We start from the raw sequence: 14813 nt of genomic DNA, 5'->3' as shown, positions 1-14813 counted from the left end.
TTAGCTTAGTATCTGGAGCAATTATTACATGTAGCCTACCCATATGTATAAACTCGTCATGGGTACAATTGCAGTACTTCGTCAAAACCGTTGTCTTGGCATTAAAATAAGTTCTGATCATGGAACTTCTATAACTAATGGAAGCGGACGGGCATATATACACGTGAGCAAGAATGCGTACGTGTACGTCCGTTAAACCCCTAAAATGTAAATACGAGAGCATTAGTAATTCCACGTGTATTCTCTTTCTCGTCTAAACCTTAAGTCCTAAGTTTCAACGTGGATTCTGCCACCTAGTCGGAGGTCAACTTTGTTGAAACTGCAAAGATCGGCGCTAAATATGTATACTCCTCAATTAAAAAATAAGGAGCAGGCTAATGTACTCCAAATTAGTAGGCCACGTCAGCTCCTGGACTATTCTTCCAGTAAGCACACACCAATATTTAAGAGCAAATGCTCCTAAAGTGGCCCAGGGTAGTCATCAACCCACTCAATAGTATGGCGCTCTGTATTGCCACCCTGTGGATTTATAAATGCATTGCCACTGAACGCTCAAGCACGCACAGGAAGCAAAACCTCGGAGATTTTTTTTTACTTCCTGTGATTTTAAGGAACCACTGAGAAGAAGAAGAAATGGCGGATATGGATGAGTTGTTCGGGAGTGATGGCGACAGTGAAAATGAAAGGCGAGGTAAAAATAAATAAGAGTTTCTTGTTGACAGAAACAGTTTATAATGTAGCACACAATTAGTCAGCAAGCTGTGTATCCGGATTACTTATATTCATGCACGAGTCTGTACGTGTTGAAACAAGCATACTTTGTCAACCGATGCATGGGCGATAAGCCAGTAACTTGCATTCATAACTGGGCTACAAATACCAATACTAAAGAGAATGATGTTTTCTTGGTCAATATATAGCTAACTCATGCATTCTGTAGTTAAATCTTAGGAGCAAAATATGAGTGAAATGTACCTAGTTAATCAGTGAATAGTATGGGAATCGGTGTAGCACTAGCTTTGGAGCTGGAACGGTGACTGTTGTCAGTTGTTCTCTCAAAGTGATAAGTTAAGATATCGTGAATACTCTTAAGAAAACTAATGTAATGCATTACTTGTGGCTTTTCTGAACAGTTGAGTCGGTTTCGGGGTCCGGTTCGGATTCTGAGCAGGAGAGACCCAGGTCAGTAAGTAATGCTTCAGGGAGCGAGAGTGATCGGGACCATGATGATGACGACGATGAGGATGGTCGGGATGCCGGGAACCCAAGCAACAAGGAGCTGTTCGGTGATGACAGCGAGGATGACCGTGGTAGCCAGCACAGTGGAAGCGATAACCGATCGGAGAGGTCTGATAACCCGTCAGAGGCGAGCATGCACTCTGAGCAAGAGGACAACGAACATTCTGACGCTGAGCAGCACAGCGGCTCAGAAGGACACCGGGAGGAAGAGGACCACGAAGGGCCACGTAGCCTTCCGTCTGAGCCATGCAGTCCGCGCTCTGACGCTCCCAGTCCTAGATCAGATGTGGGCAGTGCCCATTCAGAGGCGGGCAGTGCCCATTCAGAGGCAGCCAGTCCCCGCTCTGACGCTGGAAGCGCCCATTCAGACCCTGGTACGCCGCGATCTGGGCCAGGCACGCCACACACGGACGGAGAAGGGTCGGTGAAAGAAGCGCACTCCGACGACGAGAAGTGGGGTGGAGGAGCCAAAAGCGACCAATCAGACGACGACGAAAAGCCAAGACATTCGGATGAAGAGCGCGGGCGCTCAGAAGACGAGGGCGAGGAAAGACGAAAATCAGGTTGGGCAGCGTTTATAGTCTTAAAGTAATGGTTTTATGGTCTTATCTCAAAGTAACTTGGATTATAGTGATCTGCCATGAGGGAAGTATGACAATTCGTGGAAAGTGTATTATCAGTGGTGTCACTCCTTACAGGTCAAATCTGATATTTGTCGGAGATTTGACCATTTTGTCTTCTCAGTCCATATCTATGTGTTTTATATGTAAGGGATAACACCCTATTGATGGGTCATAATTGCCAGAAAGTGTGGTGCTACACGGAGGGCTGTTTACCACCCTGAAGGGCAATTATTACTTGCCAAAGTAATGTAGCTGTGGACAATGTATTTGTATTAATTGAAATGCAATGGTAACTTCATATGTAAATTTAAGCTCATACCATGGTTATTTGTCAGTGCTGTGTAAGCCCAAATGTACGTATTAATTTTTATGCACCAGACATAACGATTTCATATATTTTTTATTTTTAGATTAGATAATGTGCAGATCTATCTTTAATTCAGTCATTGTTACATACCATTATTATTATTATTGTACCATTAATTAGGCTATATTTGTAAACCTAGTATTGATGCTTGTATTCTAACTTTCAAAAAAAGTTCACATGCACAATAGCATGACTGAATTTATTTTCTCCTCTTTCTTTAGAGTCTCCTAAAGCCAGTGACAGTGAAGATGATTTTATTCAACGGAAGCGTAAGAAGAAAATTGGATCAGATTCAGACTCGGACAGCGACAGTGGAACTCGGAAAGGTGACTTTTCATCCGGATGTGATATGAATGGCTGCCTGTGGTGTGTGTGTGTGAATAAAACGTATATGGCTGAATGGCTCTGCTTGGATGCCATATGGAACAGAAAGGTGACATTCGTGTGTGGCCTGATCTGAAACCCTACCTCTCTTTAGAGATGAAGCCAGCTGCTGATGACCTGTTTGGCGAGGCAGACGACATCTCCTCTGACAGCGATGCGGAGAAGCCCCCCACGCCAGGCCAGCCCCTGGTGAGCGTCATGACGTCACAGACGTGGTTCACGTGTGCACTGGCCTGATGTGAAGTCCTGTGCCAGTGCCAGTGCCAGTGCCAGTGCTAGTGCCAGTGCCATCTACATCCACACCCAAGTGCTGTGATGATAATATTGAGATAATATGTCATGCTGATAATATTTCATGCTACATTTGAATATGCAACCTGGCAGTACATCTGTCCTTTTGATATACTTTCTGTAACATGGCGTTGTTCCGTGGACCACAGGACAATGAAGATGGGATGGAGACAGAACATCAGGAGGAGGAGCCAGTTCCAGAGACCAGGATAGAGGTGGAAATTCCCAAAGTCAGTACGGATCTTGGGAGTGACCTGTATTTTGTGAAGCTGCCAAACTTTCTCAGTGTGGAGCCCAGGTAAATTGCTGTAATTTGGTGATATTCTACAAAAATGTTATTTGTGGTTATTTTTTATATTTTAAGCATAAGAGCTGAAGGAGAAACTTAGTACTTAGTAAACTCAGTAGTTTCTTTACTTAGGTTAATTGCTGTCCATTTCAGCCAGCCAGGTGGACTGGGTAGGGGTCACAATCTGATTTTCTTTAAATAAAAATAACATTGTGATGGTACCTTTTCCTTTGCTTTGCAGGCCATTTGATCCACAGTACTATGAAGATGAATTTGAAGATGAAGAGATGTTGGATGAAGAGGGTCGGACCAGGCTCAAGCTAAAGGTATTTTTGGGTATCAAAAGCCTGTTAAAATCAAAGGTTGAGGGTGTAGGTTTTAGGTATTTTTGTATTATGCACACAGTGAAATCCAACAGGCATTGGTTGTGCCACGCAGGTTGAAAACACGATTCGATGGAAAGCACGGCGGGATGAAGAGGGCAACGAGACACGGGAGAGCAACGCGCGCATCGTCAAGTGGTCCGACGGCAGGTCAGCGCACATCCAGTTCCAGCTTCCTGGAAACGGTCAGGACATGAGAACAGCACTAACGGCCTACTGTTCCCATGTCCTGGAAACGGTCAGGACATGAGAACGGCGCTAACGGCCTGCTGTTCCCATGTCCTGGAAACGGTCAGGACATGAGAACGGCGGTAACGGCCTACTGTTCCCATGTCCTGGAAACGGTCAGGACATGAGAACGGCGCTAACGGCCTACTGTTCCCATGTCCTGGAAACGGTCAGGACATGAGAACAGTGCTAACTGGTCCCATGTCCTGGAAATGGTCAGGAGATGAGAACAGCGCTCACGGCTTACTGTTCCCATGTCCTGGAAACGGTTGGGACATGAGAACAGCACTAACAGCCTCCTGTTCCCTCTCCACAGCATGTCCCTGCACCTGGGGAATGAGGTGTTTGACGTGTACAAGGCCCCCCTCCAGGGAGATCACAACCATCTGTTCATCCGACAGGGAACTGGGCTACAGGGGCAGGCCGTGTTCAAGACCAAGCTTACCTTCAGGTTAGTCCGACTCATAACGTCACCTCCATCGCAATTAAAGCATAAAGCCCCTCCCCACAGCACTTGTTTGGCATGTTTCCAGTGATTAAGGGATTAAGCCCGGCGCCGTCACGCTGGTACTTTTTGTCTTTCGGACAGTTTGTTATTCTCAGGGCACAGGCTGAAATGTGATTGAAGAAAAGGCTCACAGTTCAAGCAGGAATGTTGATCCAGCATACAAAGCACAATGTGTTTATTCCATATTGCTTTTATGTGAAAGGTTGGCATGGTGAAACGCTGCTTTGTAGACTTGACACATTTCAGCTCAGGATATTCGAGAGTGAGTCAGCGTGAAAAGGAGCTGTCCGGACAACGGAATTCAGATTTTAGTCTGCTCATCTGTTCAGACTGCATTCAGCTGTTCAAACCGCCAAGTAGCAATGTGTGATGCAATTATGATAAGTGGTAACAGACACATATTTATAAAGCCCCTTTAATCTCTAAAGTGCTTTACCGGGAAGTGTGAAGTGGCTATGAAGTGCTGTATTGATTCCCCCTGGCCTGGTTGGGGTGGTTTTTTTATTGCTGTGGTAATGGAGTGTGGTTTTTGTTCTCCTAGGCCTCACTCCACAGACAGCGCCACCCACAGGAAGATGACGCTCTCTCTGGCCGATCGCTGCTCCAAGACCCAGAAGATCCGCATCCTGCCCATGGCCGGGCGCGACCCCGAGTCTCAGCGTAACGAAATGATCAAGGTACGGTCACGTGATCCCGGGCACAGCCCAGTCTTGTGCCAGATTAGAAAAAGGCTTGTTGTACAGTAATTTGCTTTGTGCCTCACATGTAATGCAAGTCCTAGTTGCAGTGCAGATGCTTCAAGTTACATTACATTACATTATTGGCATTTGGCAGAAAGTTGCACATTACATATATTTAATACTGCAGCTATTGCTTTCTGAATGCAGAACCCCCCCCCCCACAGTGCCTGACAATGTATCTCTCAGTAAAAACACTGAACTTGTGCAGTCTTCATACTAAAGTCAGAGTGAAAAGCCATGTCAGCAGTACAGACCCAGTAGAAATTAGTTATATAAATATGTAAGCACATTATATAACAGATTATAAGACTATTTATCTTCTCATGGAATTTCATATTGAAGTTCCATCTGTGTTGGTGGTGTTTCTCAAACTAGAAGGTTGTCTGAAATGCATGATCTCTGTAACCTTATGACTTGCTCCATTATTTTGGTAAATAAGTTAAAAAGCAATACAATTACACACAACTGTTATTGTCTGATTTTAAGCGTTGTCAAGGAGAAACCCTTCATAAGGCAAAAATATGCATTTGTAATACTGTAATTTCTTTGCTTTAAAATAATTTACACTCTTGGCTGCACTTTAATCTAGTTGCTGCCATTTTGTGCAGTGATATCCATGCAGTCTTTTACAGCAGCATAGAATATGAGTGAGAAATGAATGTTACTGATAATGATTTAAATTTTGCTCATGCTCTTGATGTTTGGAAAGAGTTAGCGTCCATCATTCTGAAAGTTACTCTGTCATTGGTGGGAAGCCCCACGAAAGAGGTGTGCTTTAAGCCAGAGTTGTGATGATTTGGAAGTGGCTGGCTAGTGGAAATTCTCCTTGTCTTGGCACTGTACCATACTTCCCTCCAGGGTCTTCAGCGCATTTGTCCCTGTTTATAGGTATGCACTCTGTTGTATGTCGCTCTGGATAAGAGCGTCTGCCTAATGACTAATGTCATGTCATGTAACATAATGTAACGGCACCTAACGTGACTGACCCTGCTCCCTGCAGAAAGAGGAGGAGCGGCTTCGCGCCTCCATTCGGCGCGAGTCCCAGCAGCGGCGCATGCGGGAGAAGCAGCACCAGCGCGGCCTGAGCGCCGGCTACCTGGAGCCCGACCGCTACGACGAGGAGGAGGAGGGCGAAGAGTCCATCAGCCTCGCCGCCATCAAGAGCAAGTACAAGGGCGGCGGGGGGCTGCGAGGTGAGCTCTGCGCACACACACACACACACACACACACACACACATGTACAGGTACACACGCACACACACGTACAGGCACGCACACTCTCACACTCACACTCACACATGTACAGGTACACAGGCACACACACGTACAGGCACACACACTCACACACACACTCACACACACACACACACACACGTGTTTTTCTGCAGATTACATCAGCAGTGGGTGGACTTGGAGTGCAAGAATAACACTACCTCAAGGATTACTGCAGTGCCTACTCATTTAAATGAAGGCAACAGCCTTGCTTTTCTCTTCCACTTGTGCGGGCAGGAGTCCTGTAGGAGTGAGCACAGACATTTGAGTCAGTGCTGGAAGGGAGGTGATGTGAAAAAGACATTGTAGTGTGAAAGGGTGTGGTCACTGACTGAAAATGGCTGCACCGTGTCCCTCTGCAGAGGAGCGGGCCCGAATTTACTCCTCAGACAGCGACGAGGGATCAGACGATGACCGGGCGCAGAGGCTGATGAAGGCCAAGAAGCTGGACAGTGATGAGGTAAGAGAGCCATGTCACACCTGTTCCTCAGTTTGAGGCTGTGTTCAAAACCACATGCCATCCAGACTTATAACCGTGAGAAACTGAGAATGTAGTATGCTTCATGTGCATAGTATGCTCATTTTGAGTCTGCAAAAAGTGGCTGCATGTAGATTACATATGAAAAATTATGTCAGCAGTCAAGGTTACTCAATGGTAGAGACACCCCATAATACATACTGTATCTGCAGCGTCGTCATATGAGCAGACCATCATATGGTGTGATTGCATTCTGATGACACAATGGTGACCGCAGCACCACCTAGCGTTTATGTGACATTGTAAATTAGTGTTGGCAGGCTAGCTACTTTGTTCTGAGGAAAATTCAGAAGCAAGGCACATGGCCAAGAACAACCTCCAAACAAGAAAAACCTGTTGGAAAACGTTGAACAAATGTCAAGTGTCCCATATTGATTCATTAAGGAACACATTCTGTACTATAAGAGACTGTTGGCAACCCTAAAGGTTGGGTATATGACTATTGGTACATTAAGAAAAAATATAAATGAGGAAATGAATGACAGAAAGTGGAATATTGTAATAGAAAGAGCAATGAGCAAATGACTCATTTAATTTCATTTATTGTGGCATGAATGAAAAAGCACATTTACTGAAATGATATATATTTAATGAGGTTGGCTTCTGTTTAAGAAAATAGGCTGCTCATGGCCTAAGGTCTGTGGCATTGCTAAGTATACTTGGTTCCAAAACGTGCCATGTAGGCTGCCTGCTATTCATCATCATGCTTGTTTAATATTAATATACTAATGTTCGTATTCAGTCTCACACCCAGTCTGGGTCTGTAGATGACATCTCAGCTCTCTGGATCATATTTACATTTACAGTCATGCTAGAGCCAGCTTCAAGTACAGAGGTTACCTTGTTTTACCTGGTGTATTTATATAGTCAAGCAACAGATGGTGCCAGATTCTGTCTGATACAAAGGGTCAAACGGGGCTCCGAGTTCCCACCCAGACAGTAGCTCAACTATTTGAAACTTGATTTAAACCGTTTCAAAACTAAGAAGCACCTCTGACTCAGCAGTCTGCCTTTCACGTGTCACACCAGAGGTGAGGAAGGGTCAGCACATGAGAAATTGGTGACCTTCATTGACCTTTTGACCCTTTCAGGAAGGAGAGGGCTCTGGAAAGAGGAAGGCAGAGGATGATGAGGAAACCTCAACGAAGAAGGCCAAGAAATATGTGATCAGTGATGAAGAAGAGGAAGATGATGATGAGTGATAATCCTTTCAAGATAAGTTACCAGGAAATTGCTTGGTAAAATGTCTGTTTATTTTGTAGTTTCATGATTATTTTTTTGTACAGCTCAGGTAAATAAAATGGTAAACAAATCTGGTTGTCCTCATGTTGAAAGTGCTTGGAAATATATAGTATATACTGGACCTAGACAGAAGCTAGTTTAGAAAAAAAAGGTTTTAACTGCTCTTGCTAGTTGAATACTGCCCATAAATAGCACTAAAAAGACTAACTAGGCTAGGCGTGTAAATACAGAGCTGACGAATAACGGCCAGCAACCTGCTTCTGTCTTGTACTACATGACTGAAAGTTCACCCCATTCAATAGGATCCTGGTTACAGTTTAATTTCCTCACACACCATTGCACTTGGTCAGATGTAATTACTTCTTGCTTATTTTTCTTTCTTAGCAGAGACATGAACTACAGGTTACATAATTTCTAGGCCTGTCACAGCCAGAGCAAACCAAATCCATCCAAGCAGGCACGAGTGGTAAACAAAACAGAAAAATGAACAAAGGTAACCTTGCAATTAAAGTGCGTTGCATGAACTGCTCGGCTCTTGGCAAGAGCCTCCGTTAGGCCACACAGGGTGCCTTTTGCAGAACTCCAGCCTCGTTCTGCTGAGCCCCAAGTGAAAGGTCTGCTTTGGAGACGCTGATTATGGCTCCCACACTCTCAGGGGGGCCGAGGACACCGTGTTACACAAGCCAAGAGCTCTACCTGGGAGGCTGCCATTGCATTCACTGGTTTATATGGACGTGTGTGTCCAGAGTCATAAAGGAATAATTAAGGGCCTTGTAGAACACGCAGCATGATGCAGGCCAGTTCCCTCCCTCTGGCAACACCTGCCATTTGGTGACCTGTGCTGGACTATGAAACAGCCCTTTGCAATGTGACAGTCAGCTATTTCCAGAGAAAAAGATACATGTACCTGTTCCAGCGGGAGTTGAATTGGACCTGACAGTGAAATGTCAAGCCCCCCCCAACCTGTTTATGTTGCTCATCCACTTAAGGAAATTCACATAAAAGGGTAAAAATAGACTGCACCATTAAACGGTGTCCTCACCAAGGAGGCCACTGGTTCTGATCGGGTTGCCATGTTCCCTCACGGGCTGGAGGAGGGCTGGGGGTGCCTGCTCTCGGGCATCTCGGACAGGCTGCGGGCTCTGCGGTGTGGTTATGTAAGAGTGCCGTGCTCCAGAGCGAGCAGACAGCTGGCAGAGGGGCGGAACAGGGGCTTCATCACCGCGTCCATCACCGCTCCTGCTCCTCTCCTCACCAGCAGTCTGCCATTTTAGGAGAATAAAACTACTACTCTTAATAAGCGCATACACTAATTGTGTGCGCTTACTGTAGGCTCTACTGCAAGGTTGTGTCCAGGGGACTTTTGTAGTGCTCCCACCTGAGAAAGAGAGGGCGACAGGGATTCCATGGTAACAGATGTTGGGATTGGTGCTGGCTGCTGGTCTGTTACAACACTGACGCAACGTGTCACTGGTTACCAGGGGAGCAGAGGCCAGATCTCACATGGCTGCGAGCTGTCAGCGAGAGTCTCGATCAGGGACTGATTGAAGATAGGGTGGGGATATGTGTGGAGCTTTGTACTGGTGTGACCTCCATTGTTGACCTACTCATATTACTGAGATCACCTCTGTAATGACACCTCATGGATACCCGCTGTATCCCGTACACCCAAAGAGCAGGGGTGCATGGGTATAATGGGAGAGTAAAGTTTCATGAGCCCCACAACGGTAGGAGCTGCCTTGGTAGAGTAAGCTGCCTTCTGTGTTTCATAAGCCTCACTCATATTCTTCTGTCACGTAGCTCCTGTCCAGAAGGGCAGCTGTTACGCATTTGGGTCCAATCTAGATGGCTCTCCTGAATGGTGGCGGGTGGGGTTAAGAGCCTCTCTGACTCTGAAGCCTTTCAGACACTATGGAGCCTCAGAGGGAATCTGTCTGTGAGCACAGTGCCCTCATCTTCACAACTCCACTCTTTAAATATACGAGGTCCATTCGGTGAGGTCTCAAAGCACATTCTCTCCAGTTTTATTATAAAACACAGAGGTCAGGGCCCATCTCAAGCAGGCATTGAATGTTACCACCAGTGCATCATTTCTCAGTGACAGAAAATGTGAAAAATGAAATATGCAGCTAAATGAAGAGGGAAGTGGGGGATGAAGAGAGAAGTGAGTGAAGAGAAGTGGGGGATTAAGAGAAGTGAGGGATGAAGAGAGAAGTGGGGGATGAAGAGAGAAGTGAGGGATGAGAAGTAGGGATGAGAAGTGAGGGATGAGAGAAGTGGGGGATAAAGAGAGATGTAAGGGATGCTGCTTAACTGCCAGCCCAATTAATACTGGAACCCTACAGTTTGGCCAAACACTGGGGGCAGAGCCTAAAAATACACAAGCCAGAATCTCTGCGCATCCATGCTGATGCCTGACAGACAAAGCAGCAGTGCACAATGGATGTTTTCTCCTGGTTTCCTGGTGTAATCCCCGTCTCCAATCCACGTCAGTCCCCAGAGTCCCGAACACGACGGAGCGCTTGCAGTGTACTGTTTTGTGGAAACATTGCGTAAGCTCGGTGAGCCCTTTGCTGACGGCTTGGCGGGTTACATAAGAGGCCGTGAATAACGCTCAGAAGACTCGCACTCCAGCTCCAGCTCTGTGGCGTGGGTGCTAACCCCCTCCTCACAGGCACCGGTCCTCTCCACAATACCTCTCAGGTTAAAAAAAATAATACATTCTGGTTTCATCAAGTACTTCAAATTAGGTCAGACTGTTCCTTGAACAGAACATATTTGATGTACAAAACAAAGGAGGTACCTTCAACAATTTTTTTTTTTAAGGATTAGCTTTCAACATGAGATTTGAGCTTCTCAAAACAAGTAAAAAATGTATTTTATTTTATTTATTTTTTTAAAACACAAAGGAAACGGCAGAGACATCTTGCCAAGTTTTTTCAGTCCAGGCCCGGTTCATGTGCTCCACTCCCAATTACACACAGTCGCTCAGTTCCAGGAAACACTCTTCCTCAAATTGTCCTCCAACAGAGCACAACTTGTGAGGCTCAAGTTCAAAGCTTCAGATTGTCCTTAAACCCAGACAAGGGAGAACACAAAAACAAATCAATTTAATCTGATAGTACAGTGTAAACCATTCACTAGGACTCAAATGTGTTCAATAAAGATGGAGGGGGCAACTTCTCTCCATAATGGTCTATCTAATTTAAATATTTATAAATAAGGAGAAATAACATACTGCAGTTATACATGTGTGCATGCACTCGTACATGTGCAATATGTGAAAAAACAAATGAGGAAAGACAGCTTATCAAACGGATCCAAAAAGCTACAACTAAACCAGCGCATCCCCTCTGCCCACCACCAGGTGGCACAACACACAGTGTGCGATTCCCCCCCCCCCCATCAGCTGACATCGTTTAGGTTAGGCATAGTAGCTTCCACAGGGTTATCCAAGGGGAAATATGCACAATGGTATGTTTGCTGTTTTTAATATCTCATACAAAGCAGTGGGAGTGGTCCCCCAGGCATTCCTGTTTCAAACTGCAGTTATAGCAGCACGGAAGATAAGCAGCAGCTTCTGCTGAATAAAAGCTTTGATAAGTTTAGTACAAAATAAATGATAAGCATTCCAGTGCCCCATTTGATACACTTTGCACTGATATTAAGCTTTCAATGCTTGTTATAGAGGTTGCAGAGAAAGGGTGGGCATTTACCTTTTCCGTCTGCTCTTGACTGTCATTAATTTCTGCTCAAAAACAACTGCAATAAGATTATTGTCTGACATTAATAGCAACTTGAATAGCTAAACGTTTCCTTTTTCAATGTGTACAGTCGAAGTAGCTTGACATTTCCCAAAATAATGTGTTTACCCAAAATAGTGTGTTTACACCAATTGCTAATCGAGACAGCAGCACTGCCCAAAAAGAACGGTTTGCGGTTCCCTGTTCATCCCCAGCTTTCTTATGACTCACTTGGGAATGCTGTAGCATTTCTCATCTCATTTGCAGTGTGTAGATTGCGCATGTATCCCATGCATTCTAAAGGGAGCCAGCCTAAAAACTGGAAAACCAAAATTTTACATATAAAAATTACATATTTTTATGTAAGTCCACTAGCTTCTCGATCACAGTGAGAGTGATAAATGATCGGCTCTAATCACTCAGTTTGACTCACTGGAAGAGGCGTTATTTGCAGCAGTCAGTACATGACTCTGCAATGATGGAACATGAACACCTCCACATCATTGTTAAAAATAACTGCATTCCGGAGGAACTTGCTTCAGACGGAAAAACTACAAGGAGAAATGAGCCTCATTTTACAGGAGATATCATCCCAAATATCATCCCAGGGTCTTTTACAACTCCTCTACAATCCTAAATAAGACAATCTTATAATCAGCCTGTTGCATTCCTTTCTAGGCCTTCCTGCTTAAACAGAAGGCTAATATGAATTACTTTCATGCCTTACTGGTAAACTGAAATGCACTATGCTAATATTGCAACATCTCTCTTTCCATCTGACTTTTTTTTTTTTTTAGATATTTTTTAGGCCTTTTTCAGCTTTATTGGACAGTATATAGTATAGAGAGACAGGAAGAACGGGAGCGAGAGTGAGGGGAAGACATGAACCACCGACGTCCCGGCTCACAATGGGCATGCGGTCAGTGCTCTACAGGCTGCGCCACCGAGACACCCCTCTTTCCATCTGACTTGAATAATTATGGGGAAATGTTTTATAATAGTGGCAGCACGGATGGTGCAGTGCATAGTACTGCCGCCTCACAGCAAGGAGGTCCTGGGTTTGAATCCCTGTCGGCCGGGGCCTCTCTGTGCAGACTTTGCATGTTCTACCCGTGTTCGCGTGGGTTTCCTCAGGGTACTCCGGTTTCCTCCCACAGTCCAAAGACATGCAGGTTAGGCTGATTGGAGAGTATAAAATGGCCCGTAGGTATGAGTGTGTGAGTGAATGGTGTGTGTGCCCTGCGATGGACTGGCGACCTGTCCAGGGTGTATTCCTGCCTTTCGCCCAATGTATGCTGGGATGGGCTCCAGTCCCCCTGCGACCCTGTTCAGGATAAGAGGGTTAAGATAATGGATGGATGGATGTTTTATAATAATAGGTGAGTCTTCAGCAATCTTCCTACAAATATGGGGCTTTGGCTTATTGTTATTACGCCAAAGAAAAGTAGGGACAAACTGATCTAAAGCACACTGGGAATGTACATCTTGAGGAGATGTGTCCGTGGAGTGTGGATGTCATGTGTCAGCAACTGTGATGACTCGCCTCACAGATGACCCTCACCAGTCCTAGAAACCTTCACCGTTCACTCTACGCCCAGGATTCAGAGCAGGGTTGGGATAAATAAAAGAAATATAAATAAATAAAGAGCAGGGTTGGGATAGCCATACAGCCCCTGTATCTGCCAAGCCTGTGTTTATCTGCAGCTCCCCCTGTCTGCATGGTTGTCTCCTGCTTCTGGCAGGACAAGGTGGTGCACACTAACAAAGCCATGGGGCTTTCTGGTATCCATCGTTAGACATAGACCCCCCCCCCCCCCCCCCAATTTTCGGGGACAAAAAGTAATTGGCTGTTGAAATGTTTCTTGGACAGGTGTGGTGATTCTAAGAGTGCCGTTTGGAGTCTGTTGTCTCTCAACATGAGGACCAAAGAAGTGTTAATGCTAGTACAGCTAATCAGAGACAAAGCCAAAAAATGAGGTGTCAAAATGAACTGTTTGGTACATTGTTAATAACAGGAACACACTGGTGAGCTCAGCAATGGCAAACAACCTGGTAGACCAGTGTAGGGATGACATAAGAATTATTTGAATTATTTTGCCCATCAAGAGAAGACTATGCCAGCACAACCTCAGAGGGTTCACCACACGATACACCTGGCAAGCCTCAAGAATAAAGTGGCTAGGTTAGTTTGTAAAAATATGCATTAAGAAACCTGCAGAGTTCTGGAACAAAGTGTTATGGACAGATGAGACGAATATGAACCTGCACCAGAGTGATGGAAAGAGGAATGTGTGGAGGCCAAAAGGTACTGCCCAAGCCCAACAGGTGCTGACTCACTAAGGTTCATTGATGATGTCACTACTGACAGCAGCAGCAGCAGGATGAATGCCGAAGTATACAGAAATAGCAGGAGCTAAAGCTGAAAGTCTGCACTCAAATTTTATTTCAACTGTTTGACAAAAAAAAAAGCATGTCACTTTCCAACTAATTACAGACTGCACTGTAAATAACTAACCAAATAATTATGCATTATATTACTTTTTAAAAAATGTGAATGTTTTATGGAGATTAAGTTAATTTATGTTGAATTATAAATCAGAAAACACAGAGGTGGGATATTTCACAGTGAAATTGCTGCAGCTAGAACCCAATGTGACATCTTAATGTTCATTCTTTTTTCTTTCTTTATTTAAAAAAAAACAAACATTCCTGTTCTAGTTAGTTTACATTATATATTGATGAAAATAAATTAAATAGTTTCTCCACACAGACAGTTGCCCGTACATCACTAAATAATGTTACAACCAAGGATCATTTTCTCTGGGACAGAAGTATGTGAATCCTCATTAAAAGTGAATGGGCTCATACAGTAAATCAGTCTCTAAGCAGACGGAGTACAGCGGGTCCACACATGGTGGCAAAACTCAGTGCTCCAGAGAGAAGCTGGAGATACCCCAAGGATTCCG

The 14813-nt window shown here is 44.8% G+C and overlaps 1 protein-coding gene across 1 annotated transcript; it reads left to right on the top strand.

Annotated features, from left to right (window-relative positions):
• The first annotated feature begins 570 nt into the window (after positions 1 to 570).
• Positions 571 to 8174, top strand: leo1 (LEO1 homolog, Paf1/RNA polymerase II complex component). Its single transcript, XM_061222108.1, has 12 exons — positions 571 to 691; positions 1134 to 1802; positions 2451 to 2555; positions 2708 to 2802; positions 3054 to 3202; positions 3435 to 3519; positions 3632 to 3726; positions 4121 to 4255; positions 4854 to 4989; positions 6053 to 6245; positions 6687 to 6784; positions 7954 to 8174. Exons 1-12 carry the CDS (start codon positions 634 to 636, stop codon positions 8062 to 8064), a joined length of 1929 nt encoding a protein of 642 aa, XP_061078092.1. The 5' UTR covers positions 571 to 633; the 3' UTR covers positions 8065 to 8174.
• The last annotated feature ends 6639 nt before the right edge of the window (positions 8175 to 14813 follow it).

This window comes from Conger conger, chromosome 15 (assembly GCF_963514075.1).
Source record: "Conger conger chromosome 15, fConCon1.1, whole genome shotgun sequence".
In the NCBI taxonomy this organism is placed as follows: Eukaryota; Metazoa; Chordata; class Actinopteri; order Anguilliformes; family Congridae; genus Conger; species Conger conger.
Note: the sequence above shows the minus strand (reverse complement) of the source record. Positions and strands in the feature narration are given on the sequence as shown.

What these genes read in the sequence shown, in the direction of transcription:
- leo1 (XM_061222108.1), top strand. Translation starts at nt 634, where the DNA reads ATGGCGGATATGGATGAGTTGTTCGGGAGTGATGGCGACAGTGAAAAT. An exon ending in CCACGCCAGGCCAGCCCCTG is followed by an intron (nt 2,803 to 3,053) that starts GTGAGCGTCATG and finishes CGTGGACCACAG; the next exon opens with GACAATGAAGATGGGATGGA. An exon ending in AGAAGCTGGACAGTGATGAG is followed by an intron (nt 6,785 to 7,953) that starts GTAAGAGAGCCA and finishes TGACCCTTTCAG; the next exon opens with GAAGGAGAGGGCTCTGGAAA.